The sequence below is a fragment of the Numida meleagris genome, chromosome 4, assembly GCF_002078875.1.
Source record: "Numida meleagris isolate 19003 breed g44 Domestic line chromosome 4, NumMel1.0, whole genome shotgun sequence".
Classification (NCBI taxonomy): domain Eukaryota; kingdom Metazoa; phylum Chordata; class Aves; order Galliformes; family Numididae; genus Numida; species Numida meleagris.
In genome coordinates this window covers 92,293,787-92,314,967 of record NC_034412.1, presented here as the reverse complement: position 1 = coordinate 92,314,967, position 21,181 = coordinate 92,293,787, and the positions used below count along the sequence as shown (strand labels likewise).

The 21,181-nt window shown below is 44.1% G+C and overlaps 1 protein-coding gene across 4 annotated transcripts in view; it reads left to right on the top strand.

Annotated features, from left to right (window-relative positions):
• The window catches only part of REEP1 (receptor accessory protein 1), a 65,082-nt gene that overhangs the window by 9,356 nt on the left and 34,545 nt on the right, over window positions 1–21,181 (top strand). For all 4 annotated transcript variants that reach the window (XM_021396622.1, XM_021396620.1, XM_021396621.1 and 1 more), the window contains exons 2-3: window positions 15,901–15,973; window positions 19,119–19,195. In XM_021396622.1, the coding sequence (XP_021252297.1) occupies window positions 15,901–15,973; window positions 19,119–19,195 (150 nt within the window). The remainder of the gene's footprint in view (window positions 1–15,900; window positions 15,974–19,118; window positions 19,196–21,181) is intronic.

The window sequence follows — 21,181 nt, the reverse complement described above, 5'->3', positions numbered from 1 at the left end:
CTATGAAGTCAGTGAGCAATGTAAATCTGCCCTGATGAGAATCCCAAGGTTGTATCTGTAGCCTAAAATGGGGAGAGCCTTGGAGAGGGTGCCAGCTAGATCCTAAGAAATTGCACTTTATGTGATGGAAATTGGCCAGTTCAAGACAGCAAAAGGCTTTTGTTTCTCATGAGTCCCAAGTTGAATTTTGTCTTTGTGGGCTGGTAGAGGGTTCCCAAAGACATATTTCTGCCAGGACAGCTATCCTATCTTTTCTTTCATTTTAGTGTTGGGGATTTTATCACTAAATTGTCATATGCAGTTGCCTGTGCTTCAGCAACAGAAGCCCAGCAGATGGGCCAACCAAAATCCTGTCATCAGGTTATCTGTGACCTCAGTGCTCTGTGGAACTTCACGACTGAGCTCTCTAATAAGCATTAGTACCCACGGAAAGCTGAGGATGAGGAGTGTGACCACCTTCTCTTCAAATTGCTTGGAAGAATCTTAATGCCTTGTTGTAGGCTGCCCAAGCATATACAAACTACTTTGTGCCCGACAGGAAGAAACTCTGTCATCTCTTGTACTTCATCCCTACAGCATTATGTGAAGACCTTCAGAGGTGTTTCAGAGGGTCCCTCACGTGGTTAGCTCTTAGCCTGTGTGATTTAAGATCCCGGCTGCCTCAGATCTGTTTCAGCGCTGTTTTGCAGAACCGGGAATCGCGAGGGTCTGCTGTCAGCCATTGCCAAGGGCCCAAGAGGAGGTGACGTGTGACTGATGATACAGATCCCATGCATATTTCTGCAGATTATTCCTGGATCGGTTCAGAATGAGCAGAGCTGGCTAACAGACTACACACAACCAGACTGAAAGATCTTTGCTGCTGTCCATGAGGCAGGGCCTGCATTCTAAGTGCATAAATACTATGCCAGATTTTGCATGGTACTGAAATCTGAACCAGTTGTCTTTTTCCTGTGGTTTGTGTACAATTCATAGTTAATCCCATGTAAATGTACTTTGTACAGCATCTCTCTTTCTTCTTTTTTTTCCCCTCTAGTATTTACTTATAGATTAGATAGTTTAACTCTCTTTGCTGTAGCGTGCCCTGAGGTTTTTGTACTCAGATGTGCTCTACAGCCACAGGAATGGCTCTGTATTCTTTCTCAATTATTATTCTGCTGAGGTTTGCAGATACTTGGCTGTAACAAATCAGATCCCTATTCAAAACACTATTGTGCTTTAGATATATCCTTGAAATCAAGAAACCTCAGTGCGGGCAGTCAGTCCATAAATGGCTGCAGTTTGTAAAGAGGCAGTTCTCGGGGCACATTCAGCTTCATGGTGTGGTTGAAACAATTAACTGTTTCACTTCAAATAGCAATGCTTTGTTTCTGGAGAATGGCACTTGCAATGCTGTCATCCTGTGTGAATCTTCTTGTCTGGGCAGGAGAACAAACATTGGACTGTGGCATTTAAACCAGCATATGACAATGAATAAGAAGTGATGGAAAAACATACAGAAGATAGCAGGCGGTGTGGGTGTTCCCACAAAAAGTACAAGCTGCCTTCTCAAGCAGCTGCCTGCTTAGAAATCTCTGTAATGGACGTAGAGGCATTGGCTGCCTTTCCCTTTGCTTTCCTCTGAAGTTATTTCTGTGAAGTCTCCATCTGGATCCTGAGCCTCAGTTTATATTTCATGTTATATTTTGAGTAGCTGCCAGCTGCAAGTTATGTATGTGTAAGAGAAGGTGAGAAGGGAAAGAAGGTGAAGTCACTAAGCCAAAAGAAAGAAAATTCAAAACCTTTACCATTCTGAAATGTGCAATACGCTGTTTTTGTTAATTCAAGCCCTCAACAAAGAGATACTCCACACAGTGTAAGAATATGTTTGTGTCACAGGCCTTGAACTGAGTGCGTTTGTGTTTGGGGGAAATGCAGCACGGAACAGTGGCATGGCTCATAGCTCTTATGTCTAGTGGTCTCAGCCAAAGTCTAGGATTCAGAGAGATACAAGAAGCCTGGGAGAGATCAAAACTGAATGCAAATGGGAACGTCTTCTTTCAGAACAAAGATTGAATAGCTGGGTAGCAATCCTGCTGCCTGCAGCATTTAAAAAAAGCTTTATTTAAAACCCTTCACCAAATCATGAGATTGTATTTAAAGTCATGACTTTATAATACATACTTTATATGTATCTGTGCACCAGATCCTCTGATTTGTCCTCCATCCCTGCAAGACTGTTTGCCTGCTCTTTTCTGAGAAACCATTAAGTCTGAGAATTTATTTGGAACAGAGATGTTCCTGTAATCGCTTCCAAGAAATCACCTGATGAGATTAAATGAAGAAATGTTAAGTGTTGGTGGTTCTGAAGTACTGAGCACTGCTCACAGGGTGAGGTTATCCAAGTGTGATGATGGAGGTGATAAAAGCTAGCACAGAAATGTAGCCTGGAAACTGCGACTTCTGTTTCCAGGTTTGACTCTGTGACCAAGTTGCTAATTTCCAGTGGAGAAAAGCATTTAATTTCCAGCAAGATCAATGCAACCTGTAGATATTCATCATCCCTGAAAGCCGCTTGTTGTCTCAGGCTGCTCTAAAGATTTTTACCCTGAGAATCTCTCTGTCCAAAATCTATGAATTCCATTTGATGTAGTGAAGTTCTCAGTATGAAGCGCTGTACCCTGGGATGCTTCAGTAGACACCGGTCCTCGCTCAGAAGTCTTTCCTGCACTCTATGTAATAAGTTGTTGTTAAATTTATAAATCATAATGCAGATAAATAGTAGGAGTGCTAGGAATATGAGTGGAAGCTGAAAGAATCTCCTTCCTCTGTCTTACTGTGAGAAACCTGAAGCTGACTTATTGAACAGCTTATTGGCTCTGGGCAGCCTGGTCTGGTGGTTGGGGACCTTGCATACAGCAGGGGGGTTGCAACTCGATGATCTTTGAGGTCCTTTTCAATGGAGGCCATTCTATGATTCTATGAACACTACAGAAATTGAAATCTAGAGTCCTTGGTGTAATAGAAGAGTGTTTGAACTGTTTAAATTTTAGGGAGAAGCTATGGTAAGATAGGTAAATACTAGGAATTAAAGAAAGAAATTAGATGTTTACCAAGACGTACCAAATCTGGAGATATTTAATGAGATAAAATGATTTGGGAGAAACTGATACCTTTGTCTTTTTGTAGCAGAAAAATTAAGTTGTGGGATGAATGATGTGGATGATGTAGGAAAGTTAATTAGAAGCGATTAGCAATTCCAAAGTTCAGAAGAGAAGCCTCACATCTTGTGAAACATCCCAGAGTGCTGAATCAGCGTGTCTAAATTCTAATATTTCTTACACATTTGTACCCTTTGAACAAAGAACAAAGGTATTTTAGATTCCTATGCAAACTGCATGAGTTATATCTGTCACATGCACCTGCAAAGGGAATTGTAAATCAGGAATTTTTAACCTTTGCTGTGATTCTGGGCAACATGCAAGCGTTACTAAGGAATCAATGTGAATTTTAAAGGCTATGCAATTGTATCTCTTCCTAAGAGGGGTATGAAGGCACGAGATGTTCACCCATGCAGTGTGCTGTATGTTCCAAGCTTGAACGAGTGACTGTGTCCTGCTCAATGGCAGATGGAAGTTCTGCATGTCAGGACTGCATGATCAATGTCCTACTAGGGGAATACTCAGCTGAACCTCTGAGAAACCAGTCTGTAAAATGGGCAACAGGAACTTCCCTATTTCTTAAAGGCTTTGTGAGAATTACTTGAGGATGCTAAGACTTTTAAATACATTGATATTTCTGTGTGTAGGGTCCTGCTATGCACCCAGCTGTGGTGCTGTAAAAGCCTCTTTCCATTAATAGGGAAAATCAAAGCTTCTTGAATCCCAGGGTGTGTATTCTCCTACAAACATAGGTGAACCCTTTGAAAATGCTGAGTATGTCTTAGTCTCAGTTTCATTAAACTTTTCTGCATTTAACCTGGAAAATACAATTCTCCAACTTTTAAAGTTAGAATTTAGACATTGCATTGGAGATTGTAATTTCAGGAAACCCTTTACTCAGACAAGGCTTTGTTGGACATGGCAGTCTCCGATCCTTTTAAAAATGACCGTAGCATGGCCATTAGGCATGTGTATGGATAATTTACTTTCTCCATGAGGTTCCCAGCTCCAGCAAAAGAAAGGAAGTGTCGTTTTATCTCCAAATACATGCCGTGGGCTACAGAGTTTGACATAGAAGTAAATAAGCTGATAATGACTTCCCTTCTAGTGGCTTTATGCAAGAGTAGATCATGCATTACCATAAAGCCATTATGTTTTTGTTGTGATGCTGCACAGTAAATGACACGAGGGCTTACACTGTAAATATGTGGCTGTAGAGATAAGGGGAAATCTAGCTGTTCTTCTTCTAGCTCGCAAAAGGTGGTTAAGCAAGAGAAAGTAGGAAGTGATCATAAATATTCATTGTAACTCCCTCACAACCTTTTTTAATGTTGGTGACTGGCCCATGTTAAATCCCAATTTAAGACAATGTGGTACTATTCCTTACATATCTTCATTGGCAGTCAGGTTTTGTTTTACAGGTAGCTAAGAAAGGAGCATTTTGAGAGTCCTGCTGTAGTGAGACATGTAGTAATGCCATAGCAGGACTCCTGGCTAGCTCCTTGGGGAGAGCTCTGCTTGCAAAGTAAAGGATGTGGTGAGACTGAGCAAAACAGTTCTCCAAACAGCAAGGAAAAATCTGTCATTGAGAGAGAGAGCTCTTCTGCATCTCTGATGGAGGGAAGGGTATTGTGCAGTTCAATCTGGATATGTGGTTGGTTTAGTGAGAGGGTTAGCCTGCAGGTTCAGTGATTTTCCCCTCTATTTGGCAATTGAGAGGCAGTGTCTGGCTGGAGTATGTGTCCAGTTTAGGTGTTCCTAATACAAGGACACAAATAACACACTAACTGACATCTATTTTAAGGATTTTGCTTGTCTCAGACAGGAGAGTGTGGGGAAGGAAAGCGTTTACAATGATTTGGTGTTGATGTCTTTAATATCTAAGCTGCTGTTTGTTGATGCTGAAGAAAATAGACTGAATATATACACCTGGCAGAGGGTCTCTGCTGCTTCTTAGGTGCTGGATGAGCCTGGTTCCTCTGGAGTCAGCCCTGGAGGACATTCTCCCACTCTCCTGTGAGGCCTAACAATGAAGCTCCTTGGTTGCAAGTGTTGGCTGTTCCCTATATTCAGGAGGAATTTGACTCTGTGGATGGGTGTCAGTCCTGGGGCTGGGTCGGGGTGCCTCCATGCTCCTTTGTGTGTGCAGAGTCCAGCTTTTTATCATTTATCCTAACACTGTGATTTAGGATTATCCATTCAAAGGTCATTTTTCTTCTGATTTGTTTTAATTAGAGACAAATAATTTTGCTGGTAGTTGAAGCTGAATTCAGAGGTGTAGCCAGGAGCTCTGCCTGATTGTTTGTTAATGACCCATGGCTTCAGTACAGAGGCTTGTTTGCCTCTGATTTCCTTTCCTTTGTGCCTAGGCTAGACTGGAGGCTGCTCTGTATCAGTGTAGCTCCAGCTGGGGATCCCTCCCTCCTTGTTTATCTCAGTTGCACCATGCATTTCATTAAGATATTGTTATTATCCATATAAAATGGAAGGATTAAGAAGGATGAATGAAATGAGAAATGACCCTAGAGGAAGAAACTCTATTAAATCCACACTAGAAATTCTTGTAAAATGCATATGAGAAAAGGCTGGGAGCCTGCCTTTTTTAAGCCGTGCGGCAGTGTCTCATTTTCCTTTCTTTATTGTTGTTTTAAATTGTGCAGGTTCTGGTAAAACTGCAGGTGCCCAACCTCTCCCTAGAATGTTGCTATAGTGGCCAGTAGAAATCGCAGTCTGTGTCTGTGGGCCATAAAGAGAGGTGTGTTTTGCGCTGCCCATGAACTCCCTGCAATGTTGCAGCTGTTAAATATAGCATGTGACATTCTGATGCCACTACTAACGAAAGGATCGAGGTGGTCTGAAGATTGTGGTATTACCTGTGGAGCCATCTTGCCTCACTTCTCCTACACTGCTGCTTTAAAACTAGAGTTTAAAACCGGGCATTGTCTACATCCTGTATATTTTCAAGTGGGTGTCACCGTCCCTATCATTTGAGATAGAGATAAAACACCAATGAAATAGAAATAGTCAGAAATCAATGAAAGTGCAATCTGCTTTGCTTCTTAGGTCACTGATATTTATAAAGCTCTTTGAAATCTTTGTTTGAAATCTGTTATCGAAATCAGGTATTTTATTTTTATTTTAAACTTAACTAGAGGTAAGACCCAAGTTTGGAACACTGGGATTAGGACCAAGATGGGACCCACACGTTTTCTGTATGGCTGGTCCATCCAAACATTTGGTCGCCTAGTTTTTTGGGTTAATGTTGTAGAATCATGAGAGATGTAAGAAGTTAAGGTCGTACTGATGGAAGGAGTTTATTGTTCATTTACTACCATATTTATAGAAATGTTGAGACAGCAGAAAGATTTTCTCCTTAGGCTGTTTTATGGTCAGCTTATCATGACCATACCTGATACGTATTCCCACACTGAACTGCTCTTCTGGGATAGAGTAGAGATCCAAACAAGGTTTTCCATGCTCTTTCTAGAACTTGTGGAGGTCCGTTAGTCCTGCCACTCAAAGTAGCCTCAGGACTGCTTGATTTTATTGGAACAGGCTGCTCATGGAGGTGGTGGGGTCACCATCCCTGGAAGTGTTCAAGAACTGTGGAGATGTGGCGCTTAGGGACATGGTTAATGGGCATGGTGGGGATGGGTCAGCGGTTGGACTAGATGATCTTAGTGGTCTTTTCCAATCTTAATGATTCTGTGATTCACTGGTGATTTGTACCAGTGGATGGAACCGTTGGTATCCCAGAACTGATTGTGTTTCCATGAGAGATCAATATTTTTTTCATGGTTGTAGCTGAATATTTGAGTCAAAGAGGGCTGTTCATCTGATTTTTTTTTTTTTAATTATGTTGGTCAGCTAAAGTATTCCTTTCACTTGGTTATGCACTTCTATCAAAATTCTGTCTATGAAAAGTCAAAGCAACTTCACTCTAAGGAAGTCACGTTGCAGCTGATTTGGGTGAGCTATAGTTGGATGTAATTTTTCATTCCTTTTTTCTGTCCCATGAGTCCACAACTAGAAGTCCGAAGCTGCCTTTCAGGGAGGAACAGACAAACAGGAGCTTTTGCATTTCTCTCCATCTCCTCAGCCCATGGAAGCAGTTAAGGCTGGATGGTGAAAGCCTTCCATGACCTGAACGGTTTTAGGATACAGGGTGTACAGTTATGCTCTAAACTGGGATTCCTGCATGTGATTAAGTTTGCTAAGAGTTGAAGCATCAGTTAAAATAACTCCAAAGTAATACTTGCAGCACAACTGTTGTGGTTTTAAATGAAGGTAATGCAGAGCTTTTTTGTTGCTGTGTGTCCATACTGTATACTCCTTTTAGCCTAAAAATGAGTTTGCTTAAGTTATGTATCTTTTTCTTTTCCATTTTGTCCAATGAGCCTACCATAAATCTGTAAGCTAACTCACAATGCGAATTTTAAACCATCTGTCATCTCTGGAATATAATGTCAGTGCTTCTAAAAAAGCTTTTTCCACATAAACATCCCCCTCTCCGGAGTCAGAAAAAACAGCCCTTCCCATTTAGGTTTCAAATTGCCATTTGTTTGGCTTGGAAAAAGGCAAGGGTCTCGGAGCAGGAAACATAGGGACAGTACTGGGTAGGGAAAACATCACCAGCACACAGATGCTGAGCACAGCTTTGGTGGAGCTGTGAGGATCAGACCCGCTCACAAAGCAGAGAATATTTCATCTCTAATAGGTGCAGATTTTACTTCCCTCAGTATTGTGTTCTAATGAATTATTTCTCCTCCAGAAAGGTCTGAATGAAGCAGCGGGCTGTGCAAGGGCTGGGACAGAGCTTAGTACTTTCTCCTCTGGTCCCACTGAGCCAAAGCACTGAAAAAGGAGGAGTTGTGATGAGGTGAATGCCGGCGAGGCCCACAAAACACTATCTCTTTCAGGCAGCTGCTCAGAGACTGATGGCACAGTGCTCTTATCGACCCACAGCTTCCCACCAGCGGGTCAGGGCCCTGTACCACCCTTGCACACTCTCTTGACAGATCCTTCCTTAAAGTGTTGCTTTGGCAAACAACTCCCCATTGCCCATCTCCACTGGGCCAGGAGCCGCACTGAAGGAAGCCCAAAGCAGAACAGAGCAGCTTGGTTACACATCTACCTGCAATAAATTTTGCTTCCTAAAATAGCTGCAGAGGCATGAGATATTTTTATGGCAGTCCTGCAGGCCTTCTCTATCCTGAAGGACTGTAAAGAAAGCCTGGAAGTGTTAATGTGTACGTAAATGGATGCAATTCCACCTGAGTTTGAAGACAGCCTGGAACAACAACTGGGAAAAGCACCTGCATAATCTTGGTTGGCTCTAAATATGTCTCTTGAGGTTGTCAATGTAAATATCAGCACTGTGTGACACTTCACTGCTCATGGTTTTAGTAGGACCAGATGTTAAGTGCATTATCTTAATGATCCTAGTATTTTACAAGGTCTGTCCATCCATAGTGTTATTTTTGCATTTCTGTCTTCTGCCTTTAACAAGAGGTAGAGGAGCAGGGAAAAGGAAACCACATTTGCTTTCTTTTGACATGTCTTGATGTGGGGTCTCAAAGGGAGTAAGTGCAATGCCAAGGCTGCTTCCTCCTCCTGTGCCCTCGCTCCCAGCTCGTAGCCTGTGTGTGCCTGGCCCTCTCCTAGCTCCTGTCTGAGGAGTGCCCTGGTCAAGGGGGTAAAAATATGGAGAGGAGCATGCTCTGTCTGGGGAGGATCACGACTGCTTAAATTAGAAGCACTGAGGACAGCCCTTGCTCCTACTATTTCTGCTGTAAGGACAGTTGGCGTCCCTTTACCCTGCAGTTTCACCAAATGGAGTGATTATGTTTCACCAGCCCTGCTGAAGCGAGCGGATGGCTTCTGTAGTAACTTGGCAGAGATGTCAGCCATGGATCTGGATGGGAAGCAGGGTATCATTGGCTGAGACATTGAATTCTCCTGCCTTCTGTTCCCTCGGTGCCTCAGGACAAGCCCTGGGACAGGGGAACTGGACAATTTGTGGCTTTCCTGGAGTCTGTGAAGGACATTCTGCTGCAAAGTGACTGTGACGAGCTTGCTGATGCCGTCTCCCAGGGAATACCAGCCTGGAACCTCCCCTGTGCAGCTGGTGCTTCCTCTGCCCCAGTCTCTTCTTGGATGTCAGGGTTGGCATGGCAAGTGACCCACGTTAACCCCATCCCTGCCCTTGTGCATGGCTTATTTTCACATCCACAGCTATTGGATTTATACTGGGACCCTTTGGTGCAAAGGCAGTGCTGTTTATTTTTAATCTGTGTCACTGTGTGAGCATTAATTAGGACTGATAATAAGGGACTCTAACCTATTGGCACCCTTCTCTGCAGTTTCAGCTAGAAATGTTGGCCTGGCAGCAGCTCAGCTGCTGCTTCGTGTGTAAGAAGCATGCATTATCCAGCAAACATGTCAAGAAAATAGGAAATATTTCAACAATTCCTACGTGTGTCCATCCCTGTGTTTGAACAGAAGTTTGTTGTCTTGGCTGCTGTGTGCTGATGATGTGGAAACATTAGTTATTTTGGGGAAAACAAGGGCTGTTCTATTTGTGTTGTAGTACTCTGATGTTCTAAATGTTTGGGCGGCCCAACCACGGGTGGCATGGTAACAGGATGAACAAAACTTGGATGGCTTGGGATACGGGTGGTGCATTGCTGGTGTATTTGTAAGAGCAGGTTGCCATTCAGAAAACATGGATTTGCAGGCGTTTCTGGAGGTTACCTCTGAGTCGTGGTCAGTTCTCATGGGATTCTCTGAATTTTTCCATTTATTTCGGTGAGAGCTGTTGTGACATGTGACTGTATGTGAGAGTTAATGTTACATGCGGATGACCGCAGGATCAGGGCCCTCATGAGGAAAGCAGCATCTTCAGAGCGCAAGATGTTGAGTGAAGCCCTCCAAGGTCTTCATCCCAGCTCTGATGCTGATCCCCGAGCAATGAGGCATATGTTTTTAAGATTATTGTCCCATTCTGGTTAACCTGTGCTCTGTGAAGGTCAGGTCACAGCACTAGCAGATCCAGAGAAGGAATACAAAGGACATAACAGCAAGGGTTGACTGTGGCTGTGCTGGTAAGGGGAGACAGAAGGAGGTTTGGTGATGGTGGGGCTGCTCCCCTGTTGTATGACAGAGATTGCTAAAGAGGAGGCAACAGCTCCATTGCTTCACTACTCCCCTGATAGTCAGGAAACACTACAGCATGGGAAGCTTCGTCCTTTCCTGTGTCGTTCAGTGGTGAACTTAAACAATGAAAACAAAAACCAAGCCCCAATCCTAAGTAATGTAATTGAAGAAATACATACAAATTCACTGATATAAATAAATAAATACAAGTTTTGCAGATTAACTCATGGTAATAGGGAGGGTTTATCCTCTTCTTTTTTTGACTTGGTTCTCTTGGCTTAGTTGAGCATCCACTCGAGCTGCATCAGGAGGAGGAGAGCACTTGCCTTGCATTTTCCATGCTCTTTGGCTATGTTGGTACTTCACTGTTCTAACCTTGGTATCTTTGTTGTCAGAGAAACAATGGCAGCATTTACAGTTGCTCTTATGGATCTTCCCCAGTGCACTTTCACATGTGTTCTCTGTCCTTTTCCTTTCTCCTTCATCTACTATGTCTCTTTCCATGAAGAATGGCCAGAAATGCATGTAGCCGTCCAGACTGGGGACTGCTTCTGATGTACCTAATAGGATTATAAGCTTTTCAGCATTAATCTTTATCCTCCTCCTCTGGCAGACTAACCTTTTACTTAGATTTTTGCCTCCTGTTGCACAATTAGCTGACTCTTCAGTGATTTCTTTACAGCTGCTTCTTTGTCATTTTTCAAGGCCATTGTAACCGATGGAGACCTCCAGCATGGAGCAGCATAAGTTGTTAGGCTGTTGTGGTTATTTGTTTAGTGTAGCAAGGGAAATTTTCCTTTTTCACTGATGAATGTCACTATTTCCTCACTTTTTCTTATACCCTGAAGGTTTGTGTCTGTTTTATCCCAGACTTCAGAGACACATCTCTGTACCTTATGTGTAGCAACTACTGTGTGAAGCTCTGGGATGGATGATCAGGATGTCTGCATCTGCTTTTTGCATAGATGGTAAAAGAGCTAAGGCTTCCTATGGTGTGCAACTAATTCAAGAGAGGCATGAAAGATGGAAATGGGTGGAGAAGAGAGGCTGACTCTGTATTTGTAGCCTGGTTTCCTAAGGAAATGAGGCTTAAGCAGTCTATTTTTCATCTGCTTCTAACTTGGATCCGTAAAGCAGTTTCAGCCAAACTAGAGGTCAGAGAGGTCTCGCGTACTGAGTTTTTCACATTATATATAAAAATCACCTCATAGAATCATAAAACTCCCCAGCTTGGGAGGGACCCACAAAGATCACAGAGTCCAACTGCTGGCTCCGCATAGGGCCACCCAAAATCAAAACCCTGTGGCTGAGAGTGTTGTCCAAATGCTTCTTAAACTCTGGCAACTCGGGGCCATGACCACTACCCTGGGCAGCCTGTTCCATACTCACCACACTCTGGTGCAGACCCTTTCCCTAACCCCCACCTGAGCCTCCCCTGACACATCTCCATACTGTCCCCTCAGGCCCTGTCACTGTCACCAGAGAGCAGAGCTCCCTGTGAGGAGCTGTAGCTGCCATGAGGCCTCCCTTCAGCCTCCTCTTCTTTAGGCCAAACACACCAAGTGCTGGACAGGAGAGTGGCTCACAGCAGCATCTGCCAGGAGGTAAAAGCTGCTGTGCTAACTCCACAGGTAGGCCACAGATTTGCCTTGCCACCTGGTGTGCAGCAGCCAAGCAGTCAGCCTATGTGCCCCAGGAGGAGACGCAGCACTTGTGGCTCCCAGTTCAGCTTGCAATTGCTGGGGGAACTGAGATTTTGGGAATGTGTGGAGGAAAGTTGAACGTCCTCTGGAGTGTTTCCATGTCTGGATGGAGATAAGTGACAAGTGGTGTCTCCCAGGGGTCATTGCTGGAATAGATACTCTTTAATATCTTCATCAGTGACATTGGCAGTGGTGTCGAGTGCACCCTCAGCAAGTTTGCAGATAACACCAAGCTGTGGGGTGTGTTTGACATGCCCGGGGGATGGGGTTCCATTCAGAGGGACCTGTAGAGGCTTGAGCAGTGGGCCCAGGGGAACCTTATGAGGTTCAATAAATCCAAGTGCAAGGTCTTGCATCTGGGTCAAGGCAACCTCCATTACCAATACAAGCTGGGGGATGAAAGGATTGAGGACAGCCCTGCCGAAAAGGACCTGGGGATACTGCTAGGTGGTAAACTGGACATGAGCCATCAGTGTGCCCAGAAAACCAGTAGTACCCTGGGCTACATCAAAAGATGCTTGACCAGCAGGTCGAGGGAAGTGATCCTACCCCTCTGCTCTGTGCTGGTGAGACCTCACCTGGAGTACTGCATCCAGGTGTGGAGTCCTCAGTACAAGAGAGACATGGACCTGTTGGAGTGCGTCCAGAGGAGGACCACAAAAATTATCCAAGGGATGCAACACCTCTCCTACGTAGACAGGCTGAGAGAGCTGGGGTTGTTCAGCCTGAAGAAGAGAAGGCTCCGAGGTGACCTGAGAGCGGTCTTTCAGTATCTAATTGGGGGCTATAGGAAAGGAGTCAGACTGTTTAGCAGGGTCTGCGGTGATAGGACAAGGGGAAATGGTTTCAAGCTTAAAGAGGGTAGATTTAGGTTGGATATAAGGAAAAAGTCTTTTACAGTGCCGATGGTGATGCACTGGCACAGGTTGCCCAGCAATGTGTGGATGCCCTGTCCCTAGAGACTTTCAAGACCAGGCTGGACGGGGCTCTGAGCAGCCTGATCTAGCTGTGCATGTCCCTGTTCATTGCAGGGGAGTTGGACTAGATGGCCCTTAAAGGTTCCTTCCAGCTCTAAGAATTCTGTGAATCTACGCAATGGAGAAGGAAGGAGCACAGGAGTTCCTGGGATGTGGGAGAAGAAGTACAAGGAAGAGCAGAGTAAGAAGCTGGTGGCTCTCCAGTCACTACAGGAGAGGAAGGACTGAGTTGGGACATGTTAAAAGACATGTTGGTAGAAGCAACGTTTTTTAGGCACTGGAAGGGGAAGGCGAGAATATTACTTCGGTTTGATCAGTAAGGGTAACCTGTGTGCTTGAGGCAAGGAAGAGTTTTTAGTACTGGTGCATCCAGGTGGGGTGAAGATCAACGAAGTGCACAAGGAAGACTTAGACGAGGAATGACTTCGTGGCTTGGGCAGAGAGATAAACAGTCAGACTTGTTTTTGTGTTTACTGTAGAGAAGGAACAATTTGGCAGTGGTTTGGGTGTGAGGATGGAGGAAAATAACTACATTGCACTGGAAACTTGGATGAGGGGGAAAGAGAGAAGTATTGTCTTCAGCAGGGAGAGGAACTGGGGGACTGACCTGTGTGTACAAATCAGTTGTACTTCAGCCTGATCCAAAGCCCAGTGAAGGCAGTAACCTTAAGAGATGCTGGAAGAAGCCCATGGGCAGGTGTTTGTCTCCATAACCCCGAGTGCAGTTTACAGAAATACCCAAATGCCTTTTATCTTCAGTTTGTACGACATACACAGAGAGGCTCCAAGCTGCACAGTAAGCTACAGCAATGGCAGGCTGGGATCCAACATTCCTTAAAATAGCTTTCAGTCTGGTAAACCATAGCAGTTATAAATGTCCATATATGCACACAGCACACTACAAAGCAAATCAGTGAAACTCTCGGTCTCCAATTTAGGCAGAGCGCATCATCTCATTAGCAGTCCTTTGCATATGCAAAAGTATTGCACGGTTTCCTTCCCCTGCAGGAGCTGTTTCCAGTGCTTATTGTCTGCAACTGGTCCTAGTGGTCGTGTAAACTGTTTGCGTCTTCACCATCCAGTTACTTTCTGTTACCAGCACAAACTGAGGAAATGAATATCAATCATTCGGTGATTATTTGCAGGAAATAAAAGCATGAGAGTGGAGCCCGCCTGGGCCAAGAAGGAAGGATAGAAATGTGGTACTTTTTATAAGTAGAACCAAAAATGCGATTCGTGTGTTTGGCTGTTTTATGAAATATTGTGGAACTTTTTTCCTTTTCTGAGCCCTAATTCTTTGGCTTAGCTCCTGCTGCCATTGAACTCGGAGGGAGTATTTGTTACTAGCTTTGGTGAGATGAGGATCGAGCCATTGTCTGTGTGTTTTTCCTTCCCTTAACCGGTGTTGCTGTTTGTTAAGATATTTCAAGGGTGAACAATGTGTTTGATTTTCCAGAATCTTTCTGAGCACTTTTAAGCTAATCCCTGCGTACAGCACAGCCCCGTGGCTGTGAAATAGGTTCTGAGCTGACTGTTTCCAGCAGAGCTTTGTGAAGCCTCTGTAAGATACTGACTCTCCTCATTTACTAGCTGCTTTTCTGAAGTCTGCATTGTGCTTTGGGTTTTGCTAAGCTATGCTACACTAAGCATGATGAATAGTGGGCAAATTGTCTTCGGTCACTGCTCTGGAAATCAAGACATGTGCTGGCTCTCTTCGTTTTTTCACAAATACCTTCTTGAGCTATGGGAAGTACAGTGGTGCACCATATCCCGGAGTGTTAATTTTTAATGTCTTATGCACGTAATGGACTCGACTGTAATTATGAGTCCCACGGCACAAGGAACGGTGCTGACAGAGTGGAAAAGACCACTGCAGCTCCATGTGGCTCCACAATTAGGAATGGAAGCATTGATCATTTCCACTCCCAAGAGCACCAGAATGGGCTGGTATGAATTTAAAACGAAAGCTCCAATGGAAAGAGGGGTATCTGCAAGGCAATAAGCATTCCCCTGCAGTCTATTAAATTCAGACTTTGCAGCATCATCCTGCTGCATTAAATAAAACTGAAACCTGGGCAGGGCAAAGTGGTTTTGACAAGCCTATGCCTATGTCCAGAATAATCAAAGTGAATAAGCAGCCAGGCAGTGATGCAGACAGGAGTTAGTATAGAAATTTCTCAGTGTTTTTTTTTTTTTTTTCTTTTCTCTGTGGTGCTATTTTTAACTCAAGGATCCTTATTTCTTTCTTACGTGAAGTCTTGAAGCTGACAACACCCTTTTCAGACTTGGAACTGGAAGGAAGCTGTATGAACAAGCAGGAGGTCTGGGATTTTTAGGGCAGATCCCACTGGCGTATCTGGTTGGGCAAATTCCTTCTTTGTATGATGAGCCCAAGCGGGTTTTACAGAGCAGCACAGGACTCTTCCTTTAGCAGATTTAATATAGGATAAGGCTGCAGCATTCAAACCCTCAGGTTGCTGTAACTTGGATGCTGCTTTGCCTTCTATCAGCTTTCTGGAGTTTTGAATGGAGGTGGAAGGGATTTCAGATAAATGATTCTCATTTTGTCCTGCCTCTGAAAGCCACGCTCCTGTATCCCCAGTGTTACACTAGATTACTTTGAAATCAGGTTTTTCCTTTCCTTTTTTAAGGCGTAGTCATCTTTTTTTGTGTGTGTGTAGCTCATAATGTACAGCTATGGAAACCATTCTGAGAGGAAAGACCAAACTGAATGCCTGAATTACACGGATGGCAATGATTTCTCTGAATGCAGCGGTACAAAATCAGTCCTGTACTGTACTTGGTGCACTCAAGCTTAAATCAGATCCTAACATTTTCACTTGTGCAAGAAACACATATAACAAGTCAAAAATATTAATATTTCTCTGTGACAGGAATTTAACTTAATTTTTTTTTTTCCCCTAGGCTTATATTTGGCACTCTTTACCCAGCATATTATTCTTACAAAGCCGTGAAATCAAAGGACATCAAAGAATATGTGAGTAATGAGATTTATGGCTGTGCTGCAGGATTTGTTTTCTAAAATTGTTCCTCACCAGGTTATATAGGTGTCACCTGTATTCTCACACAGCAGGGCAAGGGGATGTCTGCCCTGAAGGTGGACTGGCTGATTGCAAGGCACAAGTCTCGAATAAGACAACTTAGGTTCCTGCTTCTGGCTCCCCTGCAGAATCAGTGTGCTCTTTGACAAATGCATGCTATTCCTCTGGTTCTGCGAGCTATATACAGCAGACTTGAAAGGTGTTTGACACCCAGAGCTTTGCATGCTTTCCTTTGTTTCTGAAGAGCAGCCTAAATCAAAGCCTTTTCAAAAGGCCTTGAAGCTTTAGCTGCTCATTCTAAACAAGGATCAGAAGAGGCAACTTGAAGTGCCTGAGACTGAATCCGCAGAGACGGAGATAGAAACATCATTCCTTGAGGAGCGACCTATTTACAGACAGGTCTGACAACCAGCTGTGCTATTTTGTCCTTTTACCGACAAATATTTTCATGGACCCAGTTTCTAAATGGAGATGGGCCCATTAGGGAAAGTGAAATGTGGGAGAATTGAAACCACTTGGACGATGCTGGGGTCCAATAGGATTTATAGTGCCCCACACAGCCTAAGCTTTGTTGAGTTTGCTGAACCCAGCTCAGCCTCCTGATCTTGACTCTTCAATCCTCTCAATGTCTCAAGGATAACAAGGCTGTTTTCTCCTCTGGGTTGCAGCCTTGATGGCTATCCTCTTAAGTCCTTAGAGCAAGCTCGAACTGGGGGCTCACAGTGGCTGCTTGGATTTTTTCCTTTCTATCATCTCCATCAGATAATGGTTTGGGATATTTTGAGAATTAGAAGGGTTATGGAACACCTCAGGTCCTTAAGGCAGAACATCCTTGCAGCCGTTGCACTGCTGTGCTGGCTCTCAAGGTTCGTGCATCCCTTGCTTGGAAGTGCTGAGATGGGTGGTGTCTTCCCCATCAGCGTCTGCCACTGACAAGTTGCACTTCCATCATTTTTTTAAATGGATTTTTTTTGTTGTTGATTCTTCAATTCCTATTAGAAATTCAGTTGCAACAGAGGGACTCGCATCAGATATGGGGTCATGACCCAAATGTGGGAACAGCTGGTGGAAGACCTGCTTTGCACTTAGCATTGTTTTTCGATGTAACACACCAGTTGTAGAGATACAGTAGTTAGGGGTTTGATTACAAAAAAAAAAAAAAAAAAAAAAAAGAATAAAGTTGTTTACACCAACACAGCACAAACCTTCACATACTGGTCTAAAATTATATCACCACAGTTTATTTTTGTTCTTCTTGGTAATAGTCATTTTGATAAATGTTGTTTTCAGCTGATCGAGGCCCATCCCCACCAGATCTTGGTTTGTGTTTAAAGGTTTTGCTGGCAGTAATGTCTCACTGACAGAACTGTGCTAGCAGTGAGGCTCTGAGGGAGCTGCAGTTATGTAAAAGCCCTGGCAGAAGCTGCCTCGGGAAGGCAATCCTCCCATGCCTTTAGCAGTGGCACTTCATGCTAAATATAAAGCCAAATCGAAGTGCTGGGGGAGCACAGCTGGGTGCCTGGTGCTCAGGGGATCACTTTGGTGCTTGTGGGCAGATGGAGGAGCACTACGGGCTCTGTCCCTGCTGCATCAGGGCAGAGGATGGAGCAAGCCACTTCAGACTTGACTCAGCCTTATTGCCACCTCAGCCATCCTTCCCCACCACAGCGCCAGGTTTGGTTGTCCCTCTTGTGCTGCCTTCTTTGTGGCCTTCCCTCATTCTATTGCAGCCCTAAGTAACGTGCTCCAGCTCTCTGATTCATGGTTTGTCATAGATTTTTCTTCCTTAAGCTTTCTAGCATCCCTGCAAAGCCACTTGGGAATACTGGCTGCATTTCTCTCACTAAACAGTTATTTTTTCCAAACAAGAATGGTGGCTTCTTTTTATTTTTTTATTTTTTAATCAAAGTAGGAATTTCCATGGGAACATCAATTTTCAAATACAGTCGAATAGACAACAATTTTCAGTTAAATGAACGCTTGTCTAAACTCTCCTACCATGTTTTTTTCTTTGGAGTCACAGATTCTTAAAGCTTTTCGAGCTTTCAGTTTTACAGTTTGTTTTTGAAAAAAAAAAACCAAAAAACATTGAGAGAGAGCAACAAGTTTCTTTCTCATCTCCAGTGCTTGGGAATGATTCCTCATTGCCTGATAAACATTAGTGGAAGTGCTGGTGGCAGGTGATGTTATTTCCCTTCAGCCTAAGAGGAACCAATACCACATACATCAGAATGGCTTAGCTGTGCCTTTAAATTACATTTACTGATCAGTGACAAAACCCCACAGATTCTTGAGTTACTTGAGATGCTACAGTTTCCCTGACCAAGTCACAGCTCCCCATGAGACTTCTCCCATGTCAGTCACTATCACCTCACAGGAGATAGCCCATACCTCACCCACCAGTCCATAAGTCCACCCCACAATGGAGCTACCACAGATGAACACGTGCTTTTGCCACCAGTGTGAAGTAAAATGCTCTCACTTAAGCCCTCAGCAGGGAACTTAAGCTAGTGCACGTGCCCTCATCGCTGCACTGGGCTCGGGGGGTGTAATGTGGGCAGGCACTGTTGCTCACCTGATGCATGCTAATTCAGCTCAGTTCCTGAGCCCTAGGTCACTGCACATTGCACATTTCCTATCGGTCTCTTCCTGGGTAGTTTCCCCTGCCTGCATATATTATGTAAGTACATTTTGTCTTAATTGCAATTCCGTCCGCACCCTAATATTAACCTTGGTTATTAAGATGAGCCAAGTGAGATTTTTAGTACCCTGTGACAAGGCTGTGGTCCTTTCCTGGCCAGTAGAACTTCCTCTATGGGAATGGCAAGTCAAGCTGTCCTCCTTGTCCTGACACCAATTCTAAATCTTTCCTTCCTGGGGGTTTGTGTGGAAATCTGCTATGTGCTGTGTACTGAGGTAAAGGGGAGCCCTGGCATCTTCAGGTCCTTGTTGTTTGTTAAATATGTAAGTGGGGAAAGCCTTTTTTTTCTATGAGAGCTTCTGCACACGTGCCTGTATAAGATGATTTGAGCTCTTGGGGGGAAATGGCTGTTACTGAAAGCTGCTGCTTTCTTTTACCAGGTCAAATGGATGATGTACTGGATAATATTTGCGCTCTTCACGACAGCAGAGACGTTCACGGATATCTTTCTTTGTTGGTGAGCACCAGTTGGGAACAGATCTTTGAATTGAAATGGGAATCAAATCAAAATGTTTGTAAGGGAAAAAACAGGGCTCAAGTGTTCACTGTCTCTTGAATGTAGGATTAGCACCTTCAGGTGCATAGAGATGTTTAGTCTGGAGGAGCCACGCTTCCTTTCTCTGTGCTGCCACAGGAAAAGGAAGGAAGGGAGTAGAACTGCTCAATGATATCTCATTAGTAAGAAATCACTAGAGGAGTCTCTGTCCCCTGCCTGTAAGAAATAAGGCTCTGTCAGATGCATATCTATTAGATGAACATCTGATAGCTGATTTATATGCTTGCAGAGGTTGTCACATAAAAATAGTATCTTTAGCTACAGGCACAGTTCTAGGCTTTAGATAGTTGTGTCCTGCTCTAACTACACTGACTCTGTGGATCAGGCAGAAACAGCACTGCAGCACAGGACTTGGTTTCTAGGTTGCTGCCTGGGTCGTGTTTCTTCAGGCATCTTGCCTGTTCCTTCCTGGGTGGGCTGGAGTTGCAATCTGATGGAGGACAGTGACAGTCCAAACTGTCAAGGGCTCGCTGGTGCCAATGGAAGGATTCCTGGCAAGCTGTCAGGGCTTGAACACATGAATGCCCAATCACCAGATTCAATTCTTTAAATTCGGATGCTCAAGTTTGGAAATATTTGATTTGTTGCCCGTTTTATTACGGCTTCTTCTAAAGTAGTGAAAACCAGTGAGATCAGTAGACTTCACACTGAAGATTTAACCATAGAGCATGGCCCTCACCTTATTACATTGCATGCCTCTAGTGAGTCTTCCAGAGGAAGGGAGTTTGGGGTATTTGGCAGTAGATCAGATCTGCTGAAGGGGAGATAAAAGACATTATTGTCTCTTTATCTAATTTGCATGCAAATCTATCTCCGCTGTCCTCATCTGGAGGGCTTTTCTTGTTTTCTTTTGGAGGATGTGCTATTTGGGTCTCTCTGTAGAAATGGCAGGGGGCTTGTCATCTCACAGAGCCTATGAAATCAAGTATGCTGTAGAGAGCCTCAGTGAGGTGGAAGATCAATTTGCCAGGTCCATGGTCACAGTAGAGCATCTCAGGGGCCCATTGGGTCAGACCTAAATGCTGTACAGCCCAGCTGGCTTGGTGACAGTGCTGTGCTAGCACAGCAGGACTCCATCTGGGTCCAGCATAGCTGGTGCATGGCCATCGCAGAGTCTCTGTGCTGCTGTCACTTACCCCTGCATGCATAGGGTAGCACTGGTTCTGCTGGCAGCAACATGCCTGTCTGCAAAAGGATGCTGCCAGCAGGCCAGCCTCGTGCTCTAGGCTTTGTCCCTGAGAAAGGAAGCTAGATAATCAAATCTCAAGGAGTTCCTGGCTTATTGTTACAGCTAAAGCATGTCCTGTTGTTAGAGTCCTGTATATTTTACAGTGCTACCTGAAAGTCACTGTGTGCATCTACACCTTTGAGTTGCATGTTGATTGGACAACAAAAGTCCTTGTATTTCAGTCAAATAAGTGTTATCTTGAACACGTGTTGTGGTTTAACCTGGAAGGCAGGTAAGCACCATGCAGCTGTTTGCTCACTCTCCCCCTGCAGTGCAGTGGGGGAAGGAATCAGAAAGGGTAAAAGTGCAGGAACTTGTGGGTTGACACAAGGGCTATTTAATAAGAAAGAAAGAAAGAGGAGAAAAGATTAAAAGAATAAAAATGTCCAAGTGATGCACAGTGTGGCTGCTCACCACCAGCTCATTGAGTCCCCAGGTAAGCCCCCACAGTTTAATTGCTGAGCATTGTGTCATATGGCATGAAATATTTCTTTGGTCAGTTTGGGTCAGCAGAAAAGAGAAGCAGAAGAGTACTTGACTCAGTGTAAGAGCTGCTCAGTAATGACTAAAATGTTACTATGTTAATATTCTCACCATGTATCCAAAATGGCACCATACCAGCTATTTTGGAGAAAATTAACTCTATTCCAGCTGAAACC